Source organism: Thrips palmi, unplaced genomic scaffold, assembly GCF_012932325.1.
Source record: "Thrips palmi isolate BJ-2018 unplaced genomic scaffold, TpBJ-2018v1 HiC_scaffold_15, whole genome shotgun sequence".
NCBI classification, from domain to species: Eukaryota; Metazoa; Arthropoda; class Insecta; order Thysanoptera; family Thripidae; genus Thrips; species Thrips palmi.
This window is the reverse complement of record NW_023144624.1, coordinates 3,064,258-3,087,205: the sequence shown is the minus strand read 5'-3', so window position 1 is coordinate 3,087,205 and position 22,948 is coordinate 3,064,258. Positions and strand designations below refer to the sequence as shown.

Sequence of the window (22,948 nt, the reverse complement as noted above, 5' to 3'; positions counted from 1 at the left end):
GGCGCGGCTTTTCGGCCTCGTGTTTAGTGGGTGCTAACTAGGGGGGGGGGGCTCGGCAGCAGGAGGGCCGGTGCACTGGGCACGCCGACGTGGCACGCCGACGTGGCACGCGGATGGGCAGACGACGCGCCGTCGCACGGCCAAAATAGCAAAACAAGCGGTCCTTTCATTGTGTCATTCTGCCGATATTGAGATTGAGAAAACTGTGCGCCCCGGACACCCTCTGCCGCTCTGCCCCATCATCCCTCCGAACATCCAATATGCCCCCACCCACCCTCGTGATGTGCCGCCGACACACACACACCCTCACAGGCACTCACACAGACGCGTACTGTACTTCAATTTGTGGACGACGCGATGCAAAAGGCCGCCACGTCACTGCCGTGTCACCGCGTCACACTCGTTAACGTGTTGGCAGTCCGGTGCCGGCCGGGCACGCCAGGGCACGCCAGCCCAGCCCCAGTCAGTCACGGCCCCGCCTCGCCTGGGCGCACAGCGACGCACAGCGACGCGTACGCGAGCACCGCGTCAGGGCCTCCGACCCGCGACGCACCTGTCTTAGATCGCGATCCTGGACCCGCCGGGGCGGTCCTCGTGACCGCCACGCTGCGCGTTGTGGCAAGTCATGCCGCGAGAGTGAGTGTGTGAGTGAGTGCGAAGAGCGAGAAGGAGCAAGATGGATGACGCGGTGGTCGTGCGGCCCGGCCGGCCCGGCGTACGCGCGCTCCCCGACGGCGCGCTCCACGGCACGTTCGGCATGCGTGTCATCGTGGTGGACTGCCGCCGCCACGCCGTCCTCGTCGCCGAGGTGACCGCCAGGCCGAGGCCCAGGCCCATCCTGTGCGAGAAGGCGAAGCCTGCCCCGCCGCCACCCACGGTTGGTTCCATCGTCCACGACTTTTGTCACAAGAATATCCTTTGGCGACTTGCGTTTTCACGAGGTTCTTTTGTCTAACCTGGCCAAATTTCACCTGCCCGTGAATCGACCTATTATTGTTTCCATCTTGTTTTGGACCACGCGTGGGCTGACCTCCCTGTCGGCCGACTCCTTTACACCCAGCTTCTGGGAAAAGTGGCAGCCTGGCCTACTATGAGAGGACTCCTCCACACCACAAATGACGTGACCGATGGCGAGGCGAGGCCACTGCGGTTTAACTCTGAGGTTGCTCCTGCGGCGAGATGGGGGAACTGTACAGGATGTGGAGGACCACTTTTGAAGGGAAGAGGGTCGGTCCACCCGAGTGCCGTCTGCCCTCTCTCGCAGGAATTTTCTTTATCGTGTTGATTTTGTTTCGGATTCGAGGTTCACGGTGCAAAGCTTTGGTTTTCCGACGTTACACTGTAGGCCGCATCTTTACAAAACCTTGTGCGTTTGCGGGGTAACTGAGGTACGCTCCATGGCCACTCGTTAACCTCTGCCCCGTTGTGTTCCAGGAGAGCTTCCTGCTGCCGGTGCCCGCCTTCTCCGGGGGAGCGCTGGCGCGCCCCGTCAGCCCGCTGGCCGAGGAGGCGGAGGGCGGCAGCGAGGAGGGCGAGACGGAGGCGGCTGGCCCCACGACGGGCACGGCCACCAGCGGCGGCGGCGGCGTGGGCTCGTGCGGCTCGTGGCGGCGGTTCGGCTCGCAGCCCGCCGGCGGCACGGCGTCGTCGTCCTCGTCGTCCGGGCTGCGCGGCAACACCTCCGCGTCGGGCGGCGCCTCCTCGTCCGCCACCACGTCGGCCGCCGCCACCGGCTCCACGACGCCCAACCCCAAGACCCCCTCCAGCCTGCTGCGCAAGTGCTACCCGTCCAGCTCGGCGCAGACGCCCTTCCTGCCGTCCAGCCGCCTGGAGGACTGCCTGCCGCCCTGCTACCACGGCGCCAAGAACATGCCCAAGCTCATAAGGGTGAGTGCACAGTGTAGGCAAGCGGTGCGCGGTGCGCGGTCCGCCGGGAGCAGCCCGTCGTCGCGTCGTCCGGGTTGTACTGCTGCCATGCGCCGCCGGGATGTCCGCTCCGCGCTCACTGCATGCTTCGTCGCGCGGGCAAAGCAGGCTATGTTCTTTTAATGACCGCCATTTCAGCGGACTGTGCAGCCGCGCCGAACCCACCCCCGCCCGACCCCGCGGCGCCGCGCGGCGCCCGCGGCCCGCAAGTCAGGTGGAGCGTGTTATGTTGTTTATGCGGGGGGCTGCGCGGGGCTGCGCGGGGAGGGCCGGCCGTTGTCCACTTGGCTGTGTGTTTTGCGGTCGCGCCCGGCCTCCCCGCGGCCTGTTCCCACCCCACCCCCACCCCGCGCCCCGGCAGCCCTCCCCTCTGAGGTGCTCCACCAGGATTCCGCTCCAGTGACTGCCTCCGAAAAGGTTTAACTGCTGGTCGGGCAATGTGTACGAAGCTGGCTGGAGAGGAGAGGCGACTCAGAGCCGCACGCCGCCCCGCGCCCCGCGCCCCGGCCGCGCGCTGACACGCTGACACGCCTGAGTAAGCCGACACGGCGCCGCGGCAACCCGTGGACACGCCGTGGATACGCCGCGGACAGGCCGTGGCAGGCCCTGCGCACGCGGCGGCCAGGGCGCCACTGTCCCACGCGGTTTCGGAGAAGGACTCCTGGTGATTGGTGTAGAGGAGTCTGCCGAGTGATAACGCTCTCTCTTTCGCTCGCGGGGACCGTCCGGCAAAGGTGCGAGAGAGCCGGACGGAGCCGGAGCAGCAAACCGCTCTGCGCAATCAGTCTGCTGATGAAGTGCGGCTGCGGCGGGCTGCGGCGGGGTAGCTGCATGGCCGGGGCCTCGAATGCCTCAATGCGCGCGCGCCATGGTGGGGCCGGCGGGGCGGGGCACTCCACCGCTCCACTCCACCACTCCACTCCACCACTCCACTCCACCACTCCACTCCACCACTCCACTCCACCACTCCACTCCAACACTCCGCTCCAACACTCCGCTCCAACACTCCACTCCAACACTCCACCACTACACCCCACTCCCCCACTACACTACACTCCCCCACTACACTCCACTCCCCCACTCCACTCCACTCCACCACTCCACTCCACCACTCCATTACACCACTCCATGGCGGCACCTGCACTGCGATGCCCTGCCGTTTAAATTTAGCGCGCTGCGGCGCGCCGGGGCGGAAAGGGAGTGAGGGGCGGGCAGCAGCCTTTATCCAGCTTTGCTGGCTGCGCGGGCCGCGCGCGACGCAATGCATGATGCTCCATACCCACCCGATCCCCTTCGCACTTGGGCTGCGGGATGGGTTTGATGTGTCTTTTCAACATACGCGGAAGTCGGGAGGGTTTGCTCGTGCAACCGACGGTAGGGTGGGTGAGACCCGTTCGAACGGCTGCCTAGTGGTGGGGTGGGTGAGGGGTGAGGCGGACTAGGCTGAGTGTCACCGAGTGTAATGAGGATCTAATGTCCCTCTCCGTCTCCCGGCCACTTGGGGACTGCGCGAGAAGTGTCTCCCCCTCCCCCTCCCTCCCTCCGACTACCGCCGTGGCTCCACCCGGCTCCACCCGGCGCCGCCACTGCAGCGTCCAGCGTCGCCACTCACTGGTACACTGGTACCGCCGGCCTCGTTAGTCCTCAGGGAAAGCAAAGTCCGCGGGCCGCCCCGCCCCGCTCCTTCTTTCGCTTTCAAAAATGTGTGCGCCCCGCCCCACCCCGCCCCGCCCCGCCCGGCTCCGCCCCACCCTGCTACCTTGCCTCCCCTTCCTTTGACGCTCATCCCTCCCCTATGGCGATTATGCACGCCTCGCTGCCCCCTGTGCCGCCGTGCCGCCGTGCCGCCCCTCCCAGGCAGGCATCCCCGCCGGACCAGCCCGGACGCCCCGGACGCCCCGGGGCCCCCATCCCCAGCGCCGAGCCTATAAATGGCGGTGCGGCCCCTGCTCAAAGGTTAGTCGACATTTGGGCCCGGCCGGGCAGCACGGGGCAGCACGGGGCAGCACGGGCCGCACGCCGCCAAGGTGCTCCAGCCTCCACGCGCGGCGCGGCGGTTCGGCATGGCCGCGGCGAGCCAGGACGCCGCCGACGCCGCCGCCGCCGCCCTCTGAAGAAGCGGCCGTCCAGTAGTCAGCGCCACCGGGAGCCAGGGTTCGTATGCGCGCGGCCCGGCCCCGCGGCCGCCACCGCGACCCTCGCCGCCGTCATGTGTCGCCGCACCTCTAGCGACGCCGAGGCGGACGACGACGCCGAAGCGACGACGCCCGGCGCCGCGCCGCCCCCGCCACCCCCGCAGCAGCAGACTGGCTCCGGCTCTGGCGGCAGCACCACGCCCGCGACTTTGGCCCCCCTCGGCCCGCTGGGCCCGCTGGGCGCGCTGGGCCCCTTGGCTCGCAACTGGTGGTCCCTCAGTCGGCGCGTGGGGCTGAGCAGGAGCGGCCGCGCGCACCGCCTCGGCAACAACGGCCTCAACGGCCTCAACGGCCTCGCCAGCGGGCTGCGCACGCCGTCCTCGACCAGCTGCGCCAGCTACCCCAGCTGCAGCAGCTGCAACCACCTGGAAGCCGATCCGTCCTCCGTCGCCACGGCCACGTCCATTGCCACGTCCATCGGCACGTCGGCGACCAGGAGGGGCACGCAGCGCGGCCAGCAGCGGCACGTCCACATCATCGTGGACGTGCTCAAGATATGACTTCACCGCGGTATGTAGCGTAGCGTGCTGGGAGCGGGGTTGAGAACGCGTTGGAGGACGTCGCGCCGGCCGACCAAGTGGCGCTCGGCGGCCTTATGGGCGCCAGCAGTGCCAGCATTCCTCGCAGGCTGCCGGGCTTCTCGCTCAAAGGCCGAGGGCCGGGCGTTCGACTCGAGTCTTTGATGTTTTGAATCAATAATGCAGCGCGCTGGCGTGCTTAATTGGTGGTCGTGGACCCGGAGAGGCCCCCGCTGCCCCCGAGTCACCCCGTTTAGCCGCCGTGGCGACGTGGCGACGTGGCGCTGGCCTGGGCGGGGCGGCCTGGGCGGCCTGGGCGGCCTGGCCCGGACGGCCTGTCGCGCGCCCGCGCCCCCCAGATTCCCCTTTTTGGCCCCGCCGCTCCGCTTCACTCAGTGTCCCTGCCCGAAACTGCCAGTGACATTTTTCCTTGGCGGACGCGGTGCGCGGGGCGGGACGCGGGTAGGACGAGACGCGACCAGGCGGCCGCTGGCAGGCAGCTGACGACTCTGGCCGCCCGTAGGCCGTAGCACGTCGGCGACGATGGCCGAGGGGCGCGCAGGGTGCGCCCCGGCCCCGCGGGGCAACGTCCCCCCTCCCCCACCCCCGCTCCTTTCCTCCGCGATTTGACGCAAAACTCTGTGCCAGCGGCGCTTGGCTCTTTGCGCTTGGCGCTTGGAAAGGTCAACGGCCGCGCGCCGCCAGCCCCGCCAGCACCGCCAGCCCAGGCGGATCGCGCCGTCCGGGACGTCCCAGAGGGCTCCATGAGAAAGCCGAGAACCAAATTATGGTCAGCCTGGCTGGCGTGGCGCAGCGCGCGCAGGCCGCCGCCCGTCAGGCCGGGCCGAGCCGGGCCGGGGTCGCTGGTACTCGAACCCCTGACCTTGCGCTAGGCGCGCTGGCGCTCAGGCGCTGAGGGTGGAAGAAGTGGGAATTGTGGCATTGGGCTTTGCGGGCCTTTAGGGGCTCAGGGGTTCGCGCGGCGCAGTGCGACGGGGCGGGGCGGGGCGGGGCGGGGCGGGGGCACCGCACTGGAGTCGAGCAGTCTGTGCCCCGCCAATGGTAAGTGGTAGATGGTGCGCGCGACTGACTTTAGCGAGGGGTTGAAGCACGCCGTATTTCTGTTATTCGAGATTTTGGCACTCGCTGTTTTATACCAAGGGCATATCGCAGATTGCAAATATTGTGAAAAAGGCCAGCGACGCCAAAAGGCCGAGAGGGGACGGGGCTGGTGCCATTTTCCATTTTCCATCGTACTCATCGACTAAGTTGGTTTGGCGGCGGCGCTAGTCCGGCGATGGGGAGGGCGGCCCGCCTGGGCCCGCCCCGCCTCGAAGATTGTTCATTATCCATGATTACGAGGCGATGAGCCAGCGAGCCAGCCGGGCACCGTGTTGGTGATTACTATGGGCCAGACAGCCTGAACCAGCAGGCACCCCGCGCCACGCCGCCGGCACGTCGTCGCCCGGTGCGTCCGCGAAGCGGTTCGGCGCCGCTCGCACCCCTCGACGGCAAGCCTCGGCAAGCCTCGAGGAGGGGCGTCGGCGTCGTCACCTGTCCGTAATTGCGTCAGGCCGTTGCCGAGATCGCCGAGATCGCCGACAGTGTGGCATTGTCCCGCGACGGCATTGGCGCGTTCGGAATCTCGTTTGCCGCCGTCCCGGCGGCCTGGCTGCCTGCCTGGCTGCCTGCCTGGCTGCCTGCCTGGCTGCCTGCCTGGCTGCCTGCTGTGCTGCCTGGCTGCTGCGGTCCTGCCGCTGCTGCTGGCTCGCCTGGTCGGGCCGCCGGCTGCCGCCTGGCTGCCTGCCTATGCCTGCCTGGCTGCCTGCCCGCTGCCCCTGGCGCCTGCTGCGCCTGCCTGGCTGATGAGCTGCTGCCCGCTGCCGGTCTGCTGGCTGGCGGCCTCCTCGCCTCTGCCGGCGATGCCCACTTAAGACACTGCTTCTCTGGCTCCGCCCTGCTCTCCTCGCTCTGTCTGGCGCCCCTGCTCCTCTGCTGCAGAACACACACACACACACACACGCCGCGCCACGCCCAAGCCTGGCTACGGGACACTCATGCATATTGCATTTCCCGACGACACCCTCCTTCCCCCCGCCCGGTGGCGCGGCTCGGCGCGGCTCGGCGCGGCGCGGGGATACAGGAAGATGGCAGCGACCTTCCCCACGTGGTAATGACTACACTGCGGAAAAAGGGAAAGGGGCGGAGGCGCGGCGGACGGCGGCGGGTGGGGCCAGGAGGGCCTCCAGCACGATGGAGATTTGATTTGAATTTTTACGACACTGAATACGTTTGCCCCATTTCGATTTTCGAGGCCCGGGCGCTGCGACACTGCGAGACCGCCGGGCCTCGGCCGGGCCAGCGACGCAGCGACACTGCGCCGACGGTTTGTTTCGCTTTCGAGGAGTATATTCTCCCCGCCCTGCACCCCGCCTTTGCCTTTCCTTTATCGGCGGGGATTTGTTTGAGCCAGGCGGCCCTGGCCGAGGCCCTGGCGAGCTGGCAGCCAGGCCGTTGGCGCCTCTTTGGGGAAGAATCGCACAGCTCCACCCCCACCCCCTCCCCCTCCCCCGGGACTTGTTTGCTCCGGGAAAATGCATTGCAAATGTGGTGATTGAAATGCCGGTCCGGTCCGCCCCTTACAGAGGCGAGTCCGTCGAGTCGGTCCACCTGCAGTGGGGCGGGGCGGGGCGCGGCGGGGCTCGGTGTAGCGCGCTCTCATCCCCGCCGTCATCATCGTCGTCATGGTCGCGGCCCCTTCGTTACCGCCGCCCCCTGCGCCCGGCGAGGTCCTGCAGACTCTGGCGCCCTGACGGCGAGGCTGCTGTATTGGAGTCTGGCCTGGGCCTGGCCCGGCCTGGGCCCGGCCGGCGCCATGCCGATATCGTACCTGATGCCTTCCGATGCCTCCCCCTCCCCCTTCCCTCTGATGCACACGGGGCGCGCTCAGAATGGGAACGGCGGCCAGCCGTTTTGTCATATTGCGGGCGCATGCCCTGGGTCCCGATCGTCCCGATGGTCCCGATGCAGCACGTTGCCCATCCAGCCCCCTCCCTCGCTCTGCGCTCCGCCTGGCTCTGCCCCCCGCGACGCACTGACGACGACGCAGACCGCAGAGCGCAGTGCCGCCAGTGTGCAGCAGACTGATTCCGAGAGTCGTTGTCGTCGCTCTGTCTCTCTCGCACTCGTGGCGCCTCCCGCAAGCAGTCTGCCGGGCTTGCAGGGCGGGCGCGGGCCTTCCGCACGAGATACGTTCCCTGGCCAATCCGCCACGCCGCTTCCGCCCTGTGCCCCGCCGCCGCGCCCTTCGCCCTCGTGGCCTCCTTGTCGACTCCGCGCCCTCCGCGCCCTCGCCCTACTTAATCCCCTCGGCCCCTCGGCCCTGGGGCGGTGCCGCGGTGCCGCGGGGCTGCCCAGCCTGGGGCAGCGGGCAGCCTCCCTCCTCGCGATCTCGCCGCCAGGCCCGCCAAGCCGCCGTGGAGGTAGGCAGCCCGACGGCGGGGCGGCTGGCGGGTTGCCTACCCTCCGCTTGGCAGGCGCGCAGGCGGCCGAGGCTCAGGCCAGTCAAGGGCGAAGGGGGCCTCCCCTCTGCCCTCCGGACACGCAAGAAGGAACCGCCGGGAAAGGGAATGGGAAAGGGAGGGCCTCCGCGAGCTCCGCGTGGACGCCGCCGCTGAGAGCGACTTTTCCGAATGATTAATTCGTTATTGCCGTTCCGGCCGTTCCCTCCGCTGGCCGGCCGCGTCGTCGTCGCCGCGCCGTCTTCGCGGCCTCAACCCTCGTCCCCACCGGGCCGGCGGGCCTCAGTCCCGATGAACCACTTGTGGGGGCGAAGGCTCGGCCGGAGGGGCGCCGGGACGGGGCTTCTTGACACGGCCGTTGGTCACGGCGATATATTCGAAGTTGTCAACGCGTGAGATCAATATAAAATGCGATCCATCACCCAATGATGCATGGCGAGGGCGGAGAGGAAGGCGTGGCTGGGCGTGGCGTGGGTGGCTTTGGCAGCCCGGCCGGCCCCCTGCCCGCCCCGGCCCCGGGCCCTGCAAGACGCCCGGGGCGGCGGCTCGAGCGGGGGACTGTTTTATTTGGCCGCCAACCCGCCGCCCCCGTCGCCCCCGGGAAACGCTCCGAAAAGTGCTTTCTCCGGGCGAGCAGCGCGTTTTGGGGCGACAAGTGTTGTTTCATAGTCCGGAATGGCGCTGCGCGGGGCTGCAGGCTGATGTGTTTGTTGGCGACGAAGGGGAGCTGCTGAGAGCAACCAGCCGGGCGGGGTGGAGTGGCGGGGCGCGCCTCCCCGGCTTTCGGGCCGAGCAGGAGTGCCTCTGACGGACGGCACCGCAGTTCCTTTCTGTTTCAATTTCATTTCTGCCGTCATAGCCGGCCGCCGTCGGCCGCTCCCCTTGCCTTGCCGGCCCTCTCCCTGCACGGCCCTCTCCCTGCACGGCCCTGCCCGGGTCAGATTCGGGGCTGCGGTCGGTGAGTGGCTATTGCGACACGTGTCCCTTGACGGCCTGCTTCCTGCTCGCCTGCTCGTCGGGTGGACCCTCTTGTCGTGAGGGCAGGGCGTGCCGGGCCCGATGGGCCGTGCCGTGGCAAGGCCGTGGCCTGCCTGACGGTGCCGTGCGACCCTTCGCCGCGCCGCGCTCTCCCCGATGGGGTGACGCTAATCCTGCTTGGCGGTCCCCTGGCGGTGCCCTGGCGGTGCCTCGGCGGTGCCTTGGCCGGAAAAGTGGCGGCGGGGGAAGGGAGGGAAGGGAGGGCAGGGCGCCCTCCAGCGCTACCGCGCTGCCGCGGCCCGTCCTATACCTGCTGCTTCCCTTCATGTCCACCCCGGGCCCCGGGCCGGGGACAGGCGCCGTCGTCGCGCTGGCAGCCGGTGGCGGCCTGCGGTGCTTTTAGTGTCATCAAATGAAAGAGATGGCGGCTGGTGCACCTCGCTGGGTGCGGACTGCGGACTGCGGGCTGCGGGCAGACGCAGGGGAGTGCGGCAGGCCCTCACTCACTACCCGCCGACGGCAGCGGCACTGCGGCCCCGGCCAGCCCCCTGACTGGCGCCTCGCCCCGCCCCGCCTCACCCCGCCCCGCTCCACCCCGCCCCACCCGGGCCCCCGCCGCGCCGCTGGGCACTCATCAAGGACAAGGCGACTATGCGCCGGCCTGACATTTCCATACCGGAGAGGGGAGGGGGTTATTCGGGGGCTCCGGGGTGCTCTGCTCCTGCTCTACCCGTTGTCTCCGCGATGCGACGCGGGGCGACGCGGCACGCCAGGGGTCTGCAATCTTTGCCCGCTCCGCTCTGTCGCCGGGAATCAGGAATCAGGCTTCGATTTACTGCGGCCCAGCGGCCCGCCTGCAGGGTAGGCAAGCCCGGCGGCGCCGCTGTGCGCGTGGTGCCTACCCGGCGGCGGGCAGGCGCCGACTCCCCACCGCCACGCCGCCCCGCGGGGCCCGCCCACCCCCCGCGTCCGCATTGTCCCAAGGAAGAGAATACGCGCTGCGGTTTGATTTGTGCTGCGATCGCGGGGCTGGGGGAGGGGCGGCGAGGGTGGGGTGGGGACGTTTCGGGGAAAGACGATGCGACGATGCGCAGAGTGTGAAAGAGAAGGCAACAGTGGCGCGGACGGGACGAGCAACGGAGACGGGAAGAGCCACCACACTGCCCCGGCCTCGTCGCAGTGCGAAGCATGGGGAAGCTTGGCGGAGCACGGCGGAGCACGGCGAAGCACGACGTAGCAGCAGCCTAGTAAATTGAACACTAAATCTCACGCAGAAGTGCAGTCGGGAGGGTGGCCGCCCTGGAGGCCTCGGCGCCGAGGCCGGGTCCCGGACAGGCCCTGCAGCGAGGCTGCGCACCACGCCGCCAAAAGTGCACCGGCCGCAGCTTAAATTTGCCGGGGACAGGCAAGCCTTGTCTCGATCTCCGTCCCCGGAGAGAAAGAACGCCGCCCGCCTCGCCGTCGCCCGTCGTTCCAAAACCTCGGCGACTAATCGATTAATCGGCCCGGATTAGATCAAAGTGGGTACGAGGGCTTTGCGCCGCCCCCGCCCGTCGTGTCGCGTCGCCCAGCTTGTGGTGCCCGCCGTCTCTCCCTGCCATGGTCCTGCAACGCGCAGTAATTGCTGAGCCGCAATTTATCGCCGGGCAGTTAGAGGCGATCGTGTCGTCGAAGGGCGGCCGAGAAATGCGTGCTCTCTCTCTCTCTCTCTCTCTCTCTCTCTCTCTCTCTCTCTCTCTCTCTCTCTCTCTCTCTCTCTCTCTCTCTCTCTCTCTCTCTCCCCCCCCCGCCTGTGTGTGTCAGTGTGTGTGAGATAGAGAGGGGGGGCAGAGAGAGTGAGTGAGTGTGACACCGTAGTGTACATGCGGTTCGTTTGGGGTGCCTGCACTCTGTCCTCTCTCTCTCCCCCCTCCCAGGGCCGTTACAGCCGTTTCGTCCGCGCTGCGGAACTAACCGCCGTACAGTCGGCCACTCTCTCGCCGGCAGGCCAAAGATTCTCCTCCCGTCGTCTCTTCTGTCCGGATGGCGGCGTGCTTTTTTCACCCCCCGCCCCTTCCCCCCTCCCTTTTGCGTTCCGCTCTGGTTCCGGCCGCGGAACGCAGTGGCCCTGCCGGAACTAAACGGCTGCCTTCCTGGAAGGGTGTTCCGCGTGCCGCGGCCGAGCGGCTGGAACGGAAGGAAGCGTCCCGCGAAGCTGCGAGGCGCCGTGAGGAACGTTGTTGCGCTTGTTGTTGTTGTTGTTTGGAGTCCGAGTGATGCGAGTTTGCCGCATCAGCATGCAGGCATGCAGGCGCCTGCTTCCGGAGAGACTCGTTGCGCGACTTTGCTGTGCTAAGGGACGCGCGCTCTGTGTGTTGCAGGACCAAAAGAGGAAGCTGTTCCACAGCTCGGTGTACGACTACGAGGTCCAGCTGAAGAAGCTCTACATACAGACGTGTCATCGCCTGCCCGCCCACGGCTGCCGAGTCTACCCCGTCAAGGAGCTCCAGCGCGGAGGCAAGACCAAGAAGAAGGTAAGGCACTGCCTGTCTGTCTGTCCGTCCTGTCCGTCCGTCCGTCCGTCCGTCCGACCGTGCGCCGCGCTCCTTTCGATTCCCTCATAATCTGCTTACCTCGCTTCCCACCTCCCCATCTCTCTGGGGCTTAGCAGCTCCGTATAGAAGCCGGGCCATTTTGACTGGTCAGCTCTGCGTGGCGTGCGGGGTTGGGAGCGGGGGAGTGGGAGTGCGTGAGGGCCGGGGAGCGGGCGAATGGGTGGGTGCGTTGATAAGCTGGCGTTCACCCGGCTAGAGCCACCAACCCGAACCAGGATCCCGTCAAACGAGTAGTAGTCCAAGTGCGGCGCGGCAAATGTGTTTCGCCGCTTCCCTCTCGTCTTTCTTTTCGGGGAACTGGGCGATTAAACCGGGAGCCCACGTGGTCGGAGTAATCCCCCTGGTATTGGCCCTGATCCTGCCGGCCGGCCCGGCGGCCTGCCAGTCGTCCGGGCTGTATTCTGTATTGGAGGCTTCTCCGCTCCGACTCCGATATACGTCGACTGTCCGCTGCGTCACGCTCGTCTCGCTTCTCTGTCCTTCCCACACCCACGCGGCCTCTCGGGACTGGCTGGCTGCCTGGCTGCCTGCCTGGCTGCGGCCGCCTCGAAGGTAGGCCGAGCGCCGCCACCGCCGCGCTGCGTGCTGCCTACCCGCCGCTCGGCAGGCGGCCTTCCCCGGCCGCTCCCCCCTCCCCTCCGCCGCTCCCCGCACTGCGCTGCTGCTGCGCAATAACACAGCGGCATAAGCGTGTCGCGGTAATTGCGTTTCAAAAGCCTGGCGAGTAAATTTGTCCCACAATGCGGCGGGCCGCCTTCGCTGGCTTCTGCCCCTGGCTTCTGCCCCTGGCTTCTCTCAGCCCGGCGGCCCCGGCCGAGGCCCCGCCGCAGCCCGGGTCCAGGGCGGCTGGGGTCCGGGCGGTAATGCATGCGCGGCAAGGCGCAGGGCGCATGGCCTCGGCTTTGATCCCCGCCCCGCCGGAATGTAAATTTACGATAATGGCGTCGCTGAACCGATCCGTCACGGTCATTCTGGTCGGCCTGGTCCTGGCCGCGCAGCCCGAGTGCCGGGCATTTGTCACACTCTGAAAGGCTCGTCGAGGACAGAGTCAATCGGGCACCTGCAGAGCCTGCCGCCCTGTCCGGCCGTGCTGAAGCGGTTCTGCTTTCCTTGCTTCCAGACCGCCAGACTGCTGGGGCTTGGTCCGCAGAAGATCGTGTTGCTGGACAACAAGACCAAGATCCTCGCCAAGTCGCAGGAGACGACCGACCTCGTGCAGTGGCGTACCTGTGGGGGCCGCTCCCATGACCGCCTCCACCTGGAGTTCCGCGCCACGCGCTGGTCCCTGGTCGTGCCCACGCCGACGGACATGCGCGACGTGAGCAAGGCGCTCTGGGAGATTCTGCAAGAGCTCGACAGCCACTTCCTGGAGGACCACTCCTTCCTGTGTCCGTCGGGCCCGTCGGGCATCGAGAAGCGGCCGCTGTTGCCTCCCCAAGTCGAAGAGCTGGAGACCCTGCTCAAGCTCCTGCACTTCCCCGAGGAGGTGGCCCTGCGCCTCGCCGAGACCGAGTACCACCTGTTCTACCAGGTGCAGCCCATCGACTACCTGCGCCACGTCACCCTCGACCTCGGCGTCGGCGGCGGTGGGGCCGGCGGGGGCGGTTCCGGGGGCGGTGCAGGAGGGGGTGCGGGGGCGGCGCAGGCCAGCCACGACGACAGCAAGCCGTCCGTGCGGACGCTCATCAACAGATTCATTCAGGTGGGACTTTTGCTCGGCTGAACCGCTCTTTGAGTCTCTTTTCTTGACGTGCTCCGATGTAACCCACTGGCCTCTCCGCGCAGGTGTCATCATGGGTGACCAACCTGATCATCTCCCAGCCCACCCACGAGGAGCGCAAGGCCTTCTTGTCGTGCATTCTGCGCGTGGGGCTGTCCTGCTGGAACATCGGCAACTTCAACGGCGCCATGGAGATCGTGGCGGGACTAAAGTGAGTGGCGATGGAGGGAGGCAGAGTGAAGGGTCAGCGTCGTTTCTTTGCCAGGGTCGCCTCTTGCCGTCCCGGCAGGAAGGCCACGCCGCGCCACGCCGCGCCACGCCGACTCCAGACTGACGGCTCGGGGGAAGGGGTTTCTTTCGGCCTTCAGCTATTTGAGAGCCTGTAGGCCGGCGGAAACTACTTGCCCCCGGGCCGCGTGCTGCACCAGGCTGCACCGCGAGGGGCATCACGACGACGAGGAGCCAGCCGACCACCCGTCCCAGCGCGCCGTCCTAAACATTGCCCGGCTTTGTCCTTCTGCCAAAACTGTTGAATGTTGATAATGTTTGTGTTCTGACCGACTTGCAGTGCCCCGACCAGTCCCTTGTGCCTTCGGCGTCCTCACCCTGCCCGCGTCTGCCGCAGGTCCGAGAAGCTCAAGCCGTTCTGGCTCTCCATCACGGAGAAGGAGTCCCTGCCCGTGCTGGACTTCCTGTCCGCGGCGCTGCTGTCCGCCGAGTACGAGCGCGCCCTGCACCGCGCGCTCGCCATGCCCGAGTGCCGGGTGGTGCCGTTCTTCGGCGCCTTCCTGCGCGAGCTGCGCGACATCGTCCAGGACACGCCCAGCCTGGTGGTGCTCGCGCCATCGTCGACCTCGCCCTCCCCGACCGGCGGCCCCGCGGCCGCAGGCCTGGGGGCGGCGGGGGGCGGTGACGCGATCATGGGCGGCCGACTCGAGGTGAGCGAGCAGCGTGAGCAGCACGGCATCCGGGCCGCCAACACGGCCTCCACGTCCACCTCCACCTCCACCTCGCGACACGGCCCCGGCCACCTGCAGGGCCTCCAGGGCCTCCAGGGCCACGGGCACGGCGCCGCGGCCCTGGGCCCGCGCGGCCACAAGCAGAAAGAGCGGCCAGTGGTACTTACCTCTACTACTGCACGGTGTTCTCGTAGTGCTCGCAGAGGCCCTCGCCGTAGTCTAGCCCCCCTCCCCCTCCCCCGCCCCGCAGCTGCCCCCATGTGGTGCACCGGCTGTGGGAAAAGGCAAGCAGGCAGAGCCACTCGGGGCGTGACCGGGGTTCGCGAACTGCCCTGCAGGTTCCAACCCTCGAGGAACTGATCCACTCGCCCCGGATTTTAACCCAGCCCCTGAGAGATGTCTAAAAACAGCATGCCCTGCACGATACCTAAAGCTCGATTTTCTTTCATTTTCTTTCTTAACCCACTTTACCGAAGGCTTGTTCCGACTCGGACACCCGCGGGGTTCCAGCGAGAAACTGACATTTTCCTTACGGGGAGGGGGAGGGGGTGCATCTGGGGCTGGGCTGCCCGCAGCGGGCCAGCCAGTTTGGCGGCGACATTTTGCGGCGACGGGTTGGCATTTTGAACGCCGTTAACAGTGGCATAGGCGTGGCTATGGAATGGTGGGAAGGCGCCTTGCCGCGCCTTGCCGAGCCACACCGAGCCACACCCCCTTTACGGCGCGATCATCACATGGTCGTCGCTTTACCACACCTTCTCTCCCCTCAATTTTTATTTGTTCATCATCGTATTTTTTTAGTGTTTCCTGTCTTGGTGTTTTGGTGTTCTTTGGTTGAAATCAGCATGGTACAGTTTTTTCGATGTGTGTAGTTTTTTTGTGGGTGTTTTCGGAATGTCTTTAGCGGTCTGTGGAATGCATTGTGAGGACATGTTATGTTCGTGAGTAGACTTTACAATGCATGCTGACTGAGGCTGTGGAGTCGGTCTGGCCGACTTCTTCTCCATGTGGGCGTGTTTCTTTGTTAGACGTTTTTCCTTCAAATGCTTAGATTCTCTACGTAGATTGCGTTTTTTCTCGTTTCTTCATCGGTGTATGGGTCTGGAAGGATAGGGCCTAACGCGGACACCTATTAATTTCCACGCAAAGAGAAATTACCCTGAAATTTCTCCAGAAGCTTCAAAATGACAGCTCTTGACTCGATTGCGTCCTGCCCCGCAGTTCATCTCGGACTACAACGGCGAGGACCACTTCTTCACGCGGATCGGTCACGGCGGCCTCATCAACCTGGACAAGGTGTACCGCACGCAGGCCGTGATGGACCGCATCGCCTGCTTCCACCAGCACTACCACGCGCGCCACCGCGACCCCGCGCCGCACCGCGACCCGCACCGCGACCACCTCAGCATCCACACGGCCTCCATCGAGCGCGGCTACCTGGTGGACGACACGGAGGACCGGCACTACGCGCTGGAGCTGGACACGTACCGGCCCGTGCAGCCGCTGGCCCACGACCACGGCGTGTCCTTCTTCCCCATCTCCAGCTCCGGCATCGACCACCACGTGCTGCAGGTGCTGCACCACGGCACCACGTCGGTGCACTGGGAGCCCGACTACAACTCGCGCACGGCGCTGGTGTACGTGCGGCTGGAGCGGTCCTGCGGCACGCTCACGTGGGGGCGGCCCGCCTGGTCGGGGCTCAGCAAGGCCAGCGGCTCCGGCAGTGGCTCCTCCGGGGCCGACTACTGCCTGTCCGCCAACCCGGAGGAGACGGTGGCGCCCGGCCTCAACGCCAAGCTCATAGCGCCCGCGGGAGAGATGGCCAGCGTGTCCCTGGAGGAGGGTTACCTGGACCTCATGGCCGTCAAGGAGATCGCCCTGGGCGTGCGCGACAAGGACAAGGAGCCCGACCTGGCCAACGTGCTGAAGCGCTACAACATGGAGCGGCTGCACCCCCAGGACTGCTGCCTGGCCCTCGTCTTCGGCACCAACCTGTCCGACAACCGCGTGCTGTACCTGCTGTGCCCGCCGCAGGTCTGCCAGATGTGGTACCAGGGCCTGAGCCTCGTGGTGCGCGGCATCAAGCGCCAGATGCAGCTCACGGACCGCCGCATGCTGTGGCTCAAGGAGCAGTACCTGCAGCTCTACTTCGACGAAGTCTGCGCCGGGCCCATGGTCGCCGACGCCATCCGCGTGTTCGGCGGCCGCGACTGGACGCTGGCCGGGACCGTGAGCCGCATGTCGCCGCCGGACAACGGCACGCTGCGGCGCGGGGCGTCCATCAAGTTCAAGAAGAAGAAGTCCATAAGCAACATCCCGGTGCTCAAGGACCTGACGCTGAAGCAGGCGGACGCGGACGGCGCCGCTTCCTGCCACTTGCGGCGCCCCGGCGTCGGCTCTGGCGGGCCGTCGCCCACCCCCGGCACGTCCCCCGCCATGGCCATCAACACGCCCAGCCGCTCCAGGTCCATCTCGAGCGACATGGAGGTGCGGCCGCACCCCGCCGTGGCCAGCCCGCAGGGCTCCTCCGACAACCTGGACAAGATCTCGTCGTGCAGCCCCACGCACCACAGCCTGCACCGCGCGGCCGGCAAGGGCGGCGCCAGCGAGCCGCTCTGGAGGCACTTCCGCCTCGGCTCCATCACGCAGGAGACGCAGCTCGACTTCGCCGACTACGTGTCCCTGTTCCGGTCCTTCAGGTGCGCCACCCCTCCCTCTCCCATGGAAGTGTCCGTGGTATTCGGTCTAATGCTTCTGTGCCCTTGTCCCAACAGCCTGCGCGCCCGCAAGGACCTGCGCGACCTCTTCGACAAGCACGCCGTCACCTGCAGGTCCATGTCGGACTCTTCCCTCAACGACGCCAGCGCCAAGAGCAGCCCGGAGCACGCGCCCAAGCCGCCGCAGCGAATAGGTAAGCCCAGCAGGGCAAGCAGGCCAAGCACCCCGAAGCACCCTCTCGATCGGTGCAGTCTTAATCCTCGATCGCCTTGTCTTCCCGCGCAGGCCTCCTCACGAGGAACAGCTCGCTCGACATGACGGAGCTGAAGAGCTGCACGACCAACCTCCAGAAGAAGAAGATCTACGACGCCATCGCGGCCGCCTCCATCGTCAACAACTGCGCCGGCGTGGACACATCCAAGAGCCAGGTCGTGACGCTCTCCAACTTCATCAAGTTCCTGGAGACGGAGCAGCTGGACCAGCGCACCGAGGACGAGGTGAGTGGGTGGGACAGACGGACGGGTTTCGACATTGGTTCGCGGCCACGCGCTTGACGGCTGTCCGCACCGTGCCGCAGGTCCGCGAGCTGGTGCAGCGCCACGAGCCCGACCCCATGCTGCGGGCGCAGTGCTGCCTCTCGTTCGAGGGCTTCGCGCGATTCCTCATGGACAAGGACAACTACGCCTTCGTGAGCGAGCGCATGTCGCCGGACGACGCCGACATGGAGCAGCCCATGTCGCACTACTACATCGCCTCCAGCCACAACACCTACCTCACGGGCCACCAGCTCAAGGGGGAGTCCTCGGTGGAGCTGTACAGCCAGGTGTGTGCCGTGCCGCAGACACCGCGTCCCACATTGGGCCAGAAGACCGGTGGGGGCGGCCGAAACTCTAGACGCCTTTTGAGCTCCAGAGTCGCTAAATGGGACTCGAACCGAACGTGTGACCCCACGAATGAATTGCTCTCCGAACGAGGAATCAGTTGTTGGTGTCACACGTTCGGTTCGAGTCCGATTTAGCAACTCTAAAGCTCAAAACGCGTCTAGACTCTTGGCCACCTCCACCAGTCATCTGGCCCACTGTGCGTCCGTCTCCGGTTGTTAGAGCGTGACAGTTGTTGACGGTTGTTGTTGCCTGTTGCGGCAGGTGCTGCTGACGGGCTGCCGCTGTGTGGAGCTGGACTGCTGGGACGGCGACGACGGCACCCCCCTCATCTACCACGGCCACACGTTCACCACTAAGATCCCGTTCCGCTCCGTGGTGGAGGCCATCAACAAGTCGGCCTTCGTCACGTCGCCCTACCCCGTCATCCTGTCCATCGAGAACCACTGCTCGCTGCCGCAGCAGGCGCGCATGGCGCACATCTTCCAGGCAAGTCCGAAAAATAGACTAGCGCGTTTTAGGAAAATTGGATTCTAGATAGGAGGAACGACACTTGAAAACATTGAGGTTTAATCTTTACCGCGGGTTTTTCAGTCGGTGTTCGGAGACAAACTGGTCTCCAAGTACATGTTCGACACGGACTTCACGGACGAGCCGCAACTGCCGTCACCCTCACAGCTGCGCAACAAGATCCTCATCAAGAACAAGAAGCTGATGGTGGACGTCCCGCCGTCGCTGGGGCTTCCCCGCGGCCACGCGCCCGCCCCCTCGACGCAGCACGGCCTGGCCGGCCAGGGCCCTGGGGGCGCGGGGGCGCACGCGCGCGGCGCGTCCACCAAGCAGCCCAGGGCCTCGTCCATCATCTCCAACACCTCGGGCGGCTCCGTCAACGACTTCTCCGACGATGACGACGACGACGACGATGATGACGATGACGAGAACATCGAGGGCCCGGCGCGCACCGACTCCGTCTCCAGCCACGACAGCACGCTGCAGACGCTGCAGACGCTGCACAAGACCGACGTGGTGGTGGTGCCCGGCCCCAGCGGCCGCATCGACTGGGGCATCCCCACGGAAGACGAGTTCGGGCCGCAGAAGCTCAAGAAGCAGTCCTCGCAGATCGCAAAGGAGCTGTCGGACCTCGTCATCTACATCCAGGCGATCAAGTTCCGGGGGCTCAACACCATCTCGCCCAACAGCTCGATCAAGAACAAGTCCAAGCCGCTGGCCACGGCAGGCATGGCGGCCACCAAGATGATGCACAAGGCGGCGGCCGGCCTGGCCACGCAGCCCGCGCTCGTGCTGGCCTCCAGCGCCTCCAGCGCGCCGGGGACGCCGCCGTCGACGGGGCAGGCGCCGGCGCCCGCGGGCATCGCGGCCGCGACTGCCGTGGCCGCGGTGGAGCCCACGCGGACGGGCCGCGTCAGCCCCTACCACCCCTGCTACCAGTGCAGCTCGCTCAACGAGAACAGCGCCAAGAAGCTGTGCCGCAAGCAGCCCATCGCCGTGCTGGCCCACACCGAGACCCAGCTCATGCGCACCTACCCGGCCGGCATGCGCATCGACTCGTCCAACTTCAACCCCATCGTGTACTGGTGCTTCGGCATCCAGATGGTGGCGCTCAACTACCAGACCGAGGACCTGCACGTGCACCTGAACCACGCCATGTTCGAGTCCAACGGGCGGTGCGGCTTCGTGATGAAGCCGTCCCTCATGTGGGACCGGTCGCACATGATGTACCGCCGCTTCAACCCGTACGACAAGGAGTTCGACGGGCTGCACTCGTCGCACGTCTCGCTGCACGTCATCTCGGGCCAGTGGGTGTGCCCCAACGCGCTGCTCACCAGCGTGCTGGTCGAGGTGGAGGTGGTCGGCATCCAGGCGGACTACGCCAAGCAGCGCACCAAGGTAAGCAGTGCTCACGCACACTATAAAAACTTGTCGGTTTCGAAGCAAATGTGAAATGATAATGTTTGTGTTTCGTTTGCAGATCGTGCAGCGGAACGCACTGAACCCCATCTGGAACAACGAGTTCACGTTCCACATCATGTTCCGGGAGCTGGCGTTCCTGCGCTTCACGGTGCAGGAGGCCGCCACGAGCCACATCCTGGCGCAGCGCGTGGTGCCCCTGCGCTGCCTGCGGCCGGGCTACCGGCACCTGCGCCTGCGCAGCATGCAGAACCAGCCGCTGCCGCTGTCCACGCTCTTCATCTACTCGCGCATGGAGGAGGAGAGCGTGGACTACAACGGCGCCACCATGGAGGACGGCGACGCGGCCGCCGCTGCCGCCGCCGCCGTCGCCGCTGCCAAGGGCGGGGGCGCGAGCGCTCTGGCGGCGGCGGGGGCGGGCACGCTGGCCATGCTGCCGCGTAGGGAGGCGGCCGAGGAGAGCAAGAAGGCCGTGTCGCTGGTGCCGCTCAAGAGGCGCATGTTCTTCCTGATGGTGCACGGCGTGGTGCCGGAGGAGCCGACCATCCTCAAGATCACGCAGGTAGGAATCGCAGCAGTGCGCAGCTGGCACTCGGGCCGAAGTAAAGCTCTGCTGGGGCCACCCGATTTCTAATTTCTCTTTGGCCCGGCTTCCCCTGCAGGAGTCCACGACGCACGAGGTGTTGCTGCAGGCGCTGCAGAAGGCGGGCCTGGGCGCGGACAAGGTGCACGACTACATCCTGGTGGAGGAGGTGGCGCGGTCCTGGGAGAAGAAGGGCAAGGATGAGCCCGCGGCGCAGCGCGTCCTGGACGTGGCGGAGCGGCCGCTGCAGGCGCAGGCCGCGTGGCAGGGCGAGGGCCGCTTCCTGCTCAAGCGCATCGGCGACGACCCGTCGAGCCGCGCCTGGCTGTCCTCCATCCGCAGCACGGCGTCGGCGCGGCGCGCGGGCCAGCAGGGCAACCCGGCGGAGAGCAAGACGGAGAACAAGACCTGGGACGAAGAGGACAACTTCATGGTGTGCGTGTACAACGTGTCGCCGGAGATCCCGTACGCCATCCTGAAGGCGCCGCGGTCCGCGTGCGCGCAGGACGTGCTGGCGCAGGCGCTAGTCAAGGCGCGTCGGCTCGAGGACCCCGCGCGCTTCGTGCTCATGGAGGAGCTGGAGTGGGGCGTGGCGGGCGCGGCGGGCGGCACGGCCACCAAGCAGAACCGCGTGCTGGCCGACGAGGAGAACGTGTACCGCACGCAGGCGCACTGGGAGACCATGGGCCGCTTCATCTTGCGCGAGCGCGACGAGGTGACGCCCCAGGCGTCGCGGCGGCACCGCGTGGGCTACAACCTCCGCACCGCCACGCAGAACATGGTGCGCAAGGTGCTGGACGAGGCGCGCTCCACCGCGGCCGGCGTGAGCGCGGCCAAGGAGAAGACCCCCGTGCAGGAGGCGCTGTCCGACCCGCTGGCGCGGCAAAGTGGGTCCCACACGTCCCACACGCGCGGGGCGCGGGGCGGCAGCGCGGGCGGCGCGGGCAGTGCGGGGGTGTCCAGGGCGTCCAGCCTCGCTCAGCGCGGCCGCGAGGTGCACTCGGAAGGCGAGACCCTGAGTGACGACGACGGCCGCGACGGTGACCTGCGCTCCGCCGTGTCCAACCTGAAAAAGATGTCGCTGAAGAAGCTTCGGGTGTGGAAGTCATAGCCCGGGCCTGCCTCCGGGGACGTCCCAACCCCCAGCACCCCCTCCATGTCGAGGCCGCGGCCGCGGGCGTCGCTGCCCGCTCAGCCCGTACTCAGGAGGCTGTCCTGGCTCTGGAAGTGAGCACCCCCTTGGGGCACCCCCTTGGGGCACCCCCTTGGGGCCCCACCTGGTCATCCCTTTCCAATGCCCGCCGCCCCGGAGGCAAAAGTGTGGCCCTGAGCAACTGTGAGTTCGACACACAGTGGCGTATCTCAAGCTTGGGTCCGAAAAAAATTAACTTTCGTGAACAGTAGAAACGTGAATTCAGCAAGACTAAGACACGATGAGGACACTTGATTTGAGTGGACTTTTCCTCGTCTTTCTTTTATTGAATCTCTCCCATTCCTCTTACTTTACCCCTCTTTCTCATTAATTTATGTGAACCAGAAAGATGTAATTTTTGTTACGGTTGTTGTTAATGTTGTTGTTGCCCATTCTAGTCATAACAAAACCTTCTGTGATACTTTTTTATCAACACGTTTAAGTACTATATAATTTAATAACACTTTCCTCTGTGTGTCAGATTTTTTACCTATTTCCATTAAAGCACTTTAATTTATTCTTCACCTTATGATAAGCCCCTACTCCCTGGTGGAGTAGTCTTTTTTTTAAATCGCTACTTGCATCTATGTCAGTCTCACTTTCTTGTTTCAGCATTGGTGACTGCAAACTCAAAGAACCATGGATTTTAAATGTAAATATTAATTGTTATTAATTTATTCCTGACATTGAATTTTTCCTTCATCTTTGTTGAAACAGGAACACTGTGATTGAGCTTATAGTTTACATATCTCTTCTTGTCCTTTATGTACATTACCTAACAAATTCAATTGTGAATTTTCCATTTTTCAACCTGTAGATTTAAATGTAATTGTCATGTTTAAGTGTGTTGCAATCTTTTAAGCCTTTTATATTACATATGAAATAAATTCTTGATAATATTATATAAATTACTCTATAAGTATATATATATTTCGTTGCCATGTGTGCTGCAGAACCACCAAACATTCGTTGTTATTAAACTGAATAATTTTCTCAATGAAGTGTTGTATTGTGACTCATTGTATTCTCATTATCATTGGTTGGAGAACACATGCCACAGCCTTGCCGCGCCTGACCCAACACACTGTCCAGCATCACGGTTTGGATGGTAGTAAGCATGAAAGGACAACCCGAAATGTCTCTGTGTGCCACGCCCGGGATTGTTGCGGCGCCCTTCTGTGGCACAGCGCCGGGGAAGGTAGAGCATCGCTTTAACACGTTGCAGGGAAGACGT

At 65.4% G+C, this 22,948-nt stretch overlaps 1 protein-coding gene across 1 annotated transcript; it reads left to right on the top strand.

The window, feature by feature from the left end:
• The first annotated feature begins 1,700 nt into the window (after window positions 1-1,700).
• On the top strand, window positions 1,701-22,715 carry LOC117641067 (1-phosphatidylinositol 4,5-bisphosphate phosphodiesterase epsilon-1-like). Its single transcript, XM_034378171.1, has 14 exons — window positions 1,701-1,887; window positions 11,499-11,651; window positions 12,853-13,434; window positions 13,518-13,663; window positions 14,078-14,390; window positions 15,633-17,110; window positions 17,186-17,322; window positions 17,415-17,626; window positions 17,707-17,952; window positions 18,275-18,499; window positions 18,605-19,918; window positions 20,001-20,285; window positions 20,388-20,501; window positions 20,602-22,715. Exons 1-14 carry the CDS (start codon window positions 1,870-1,872, stop codon window positions 21,631-21,633), a joined length of 6,255 nt encoding a protein of 2,084 aa, XP_034234062.1. The 5' UTR covers window positions 1,701-1,869; the 3' UTR covers window positions 21,634-22,715.
• Window positions 22,716-22,948: the final 233 nt, after the last annotated feature.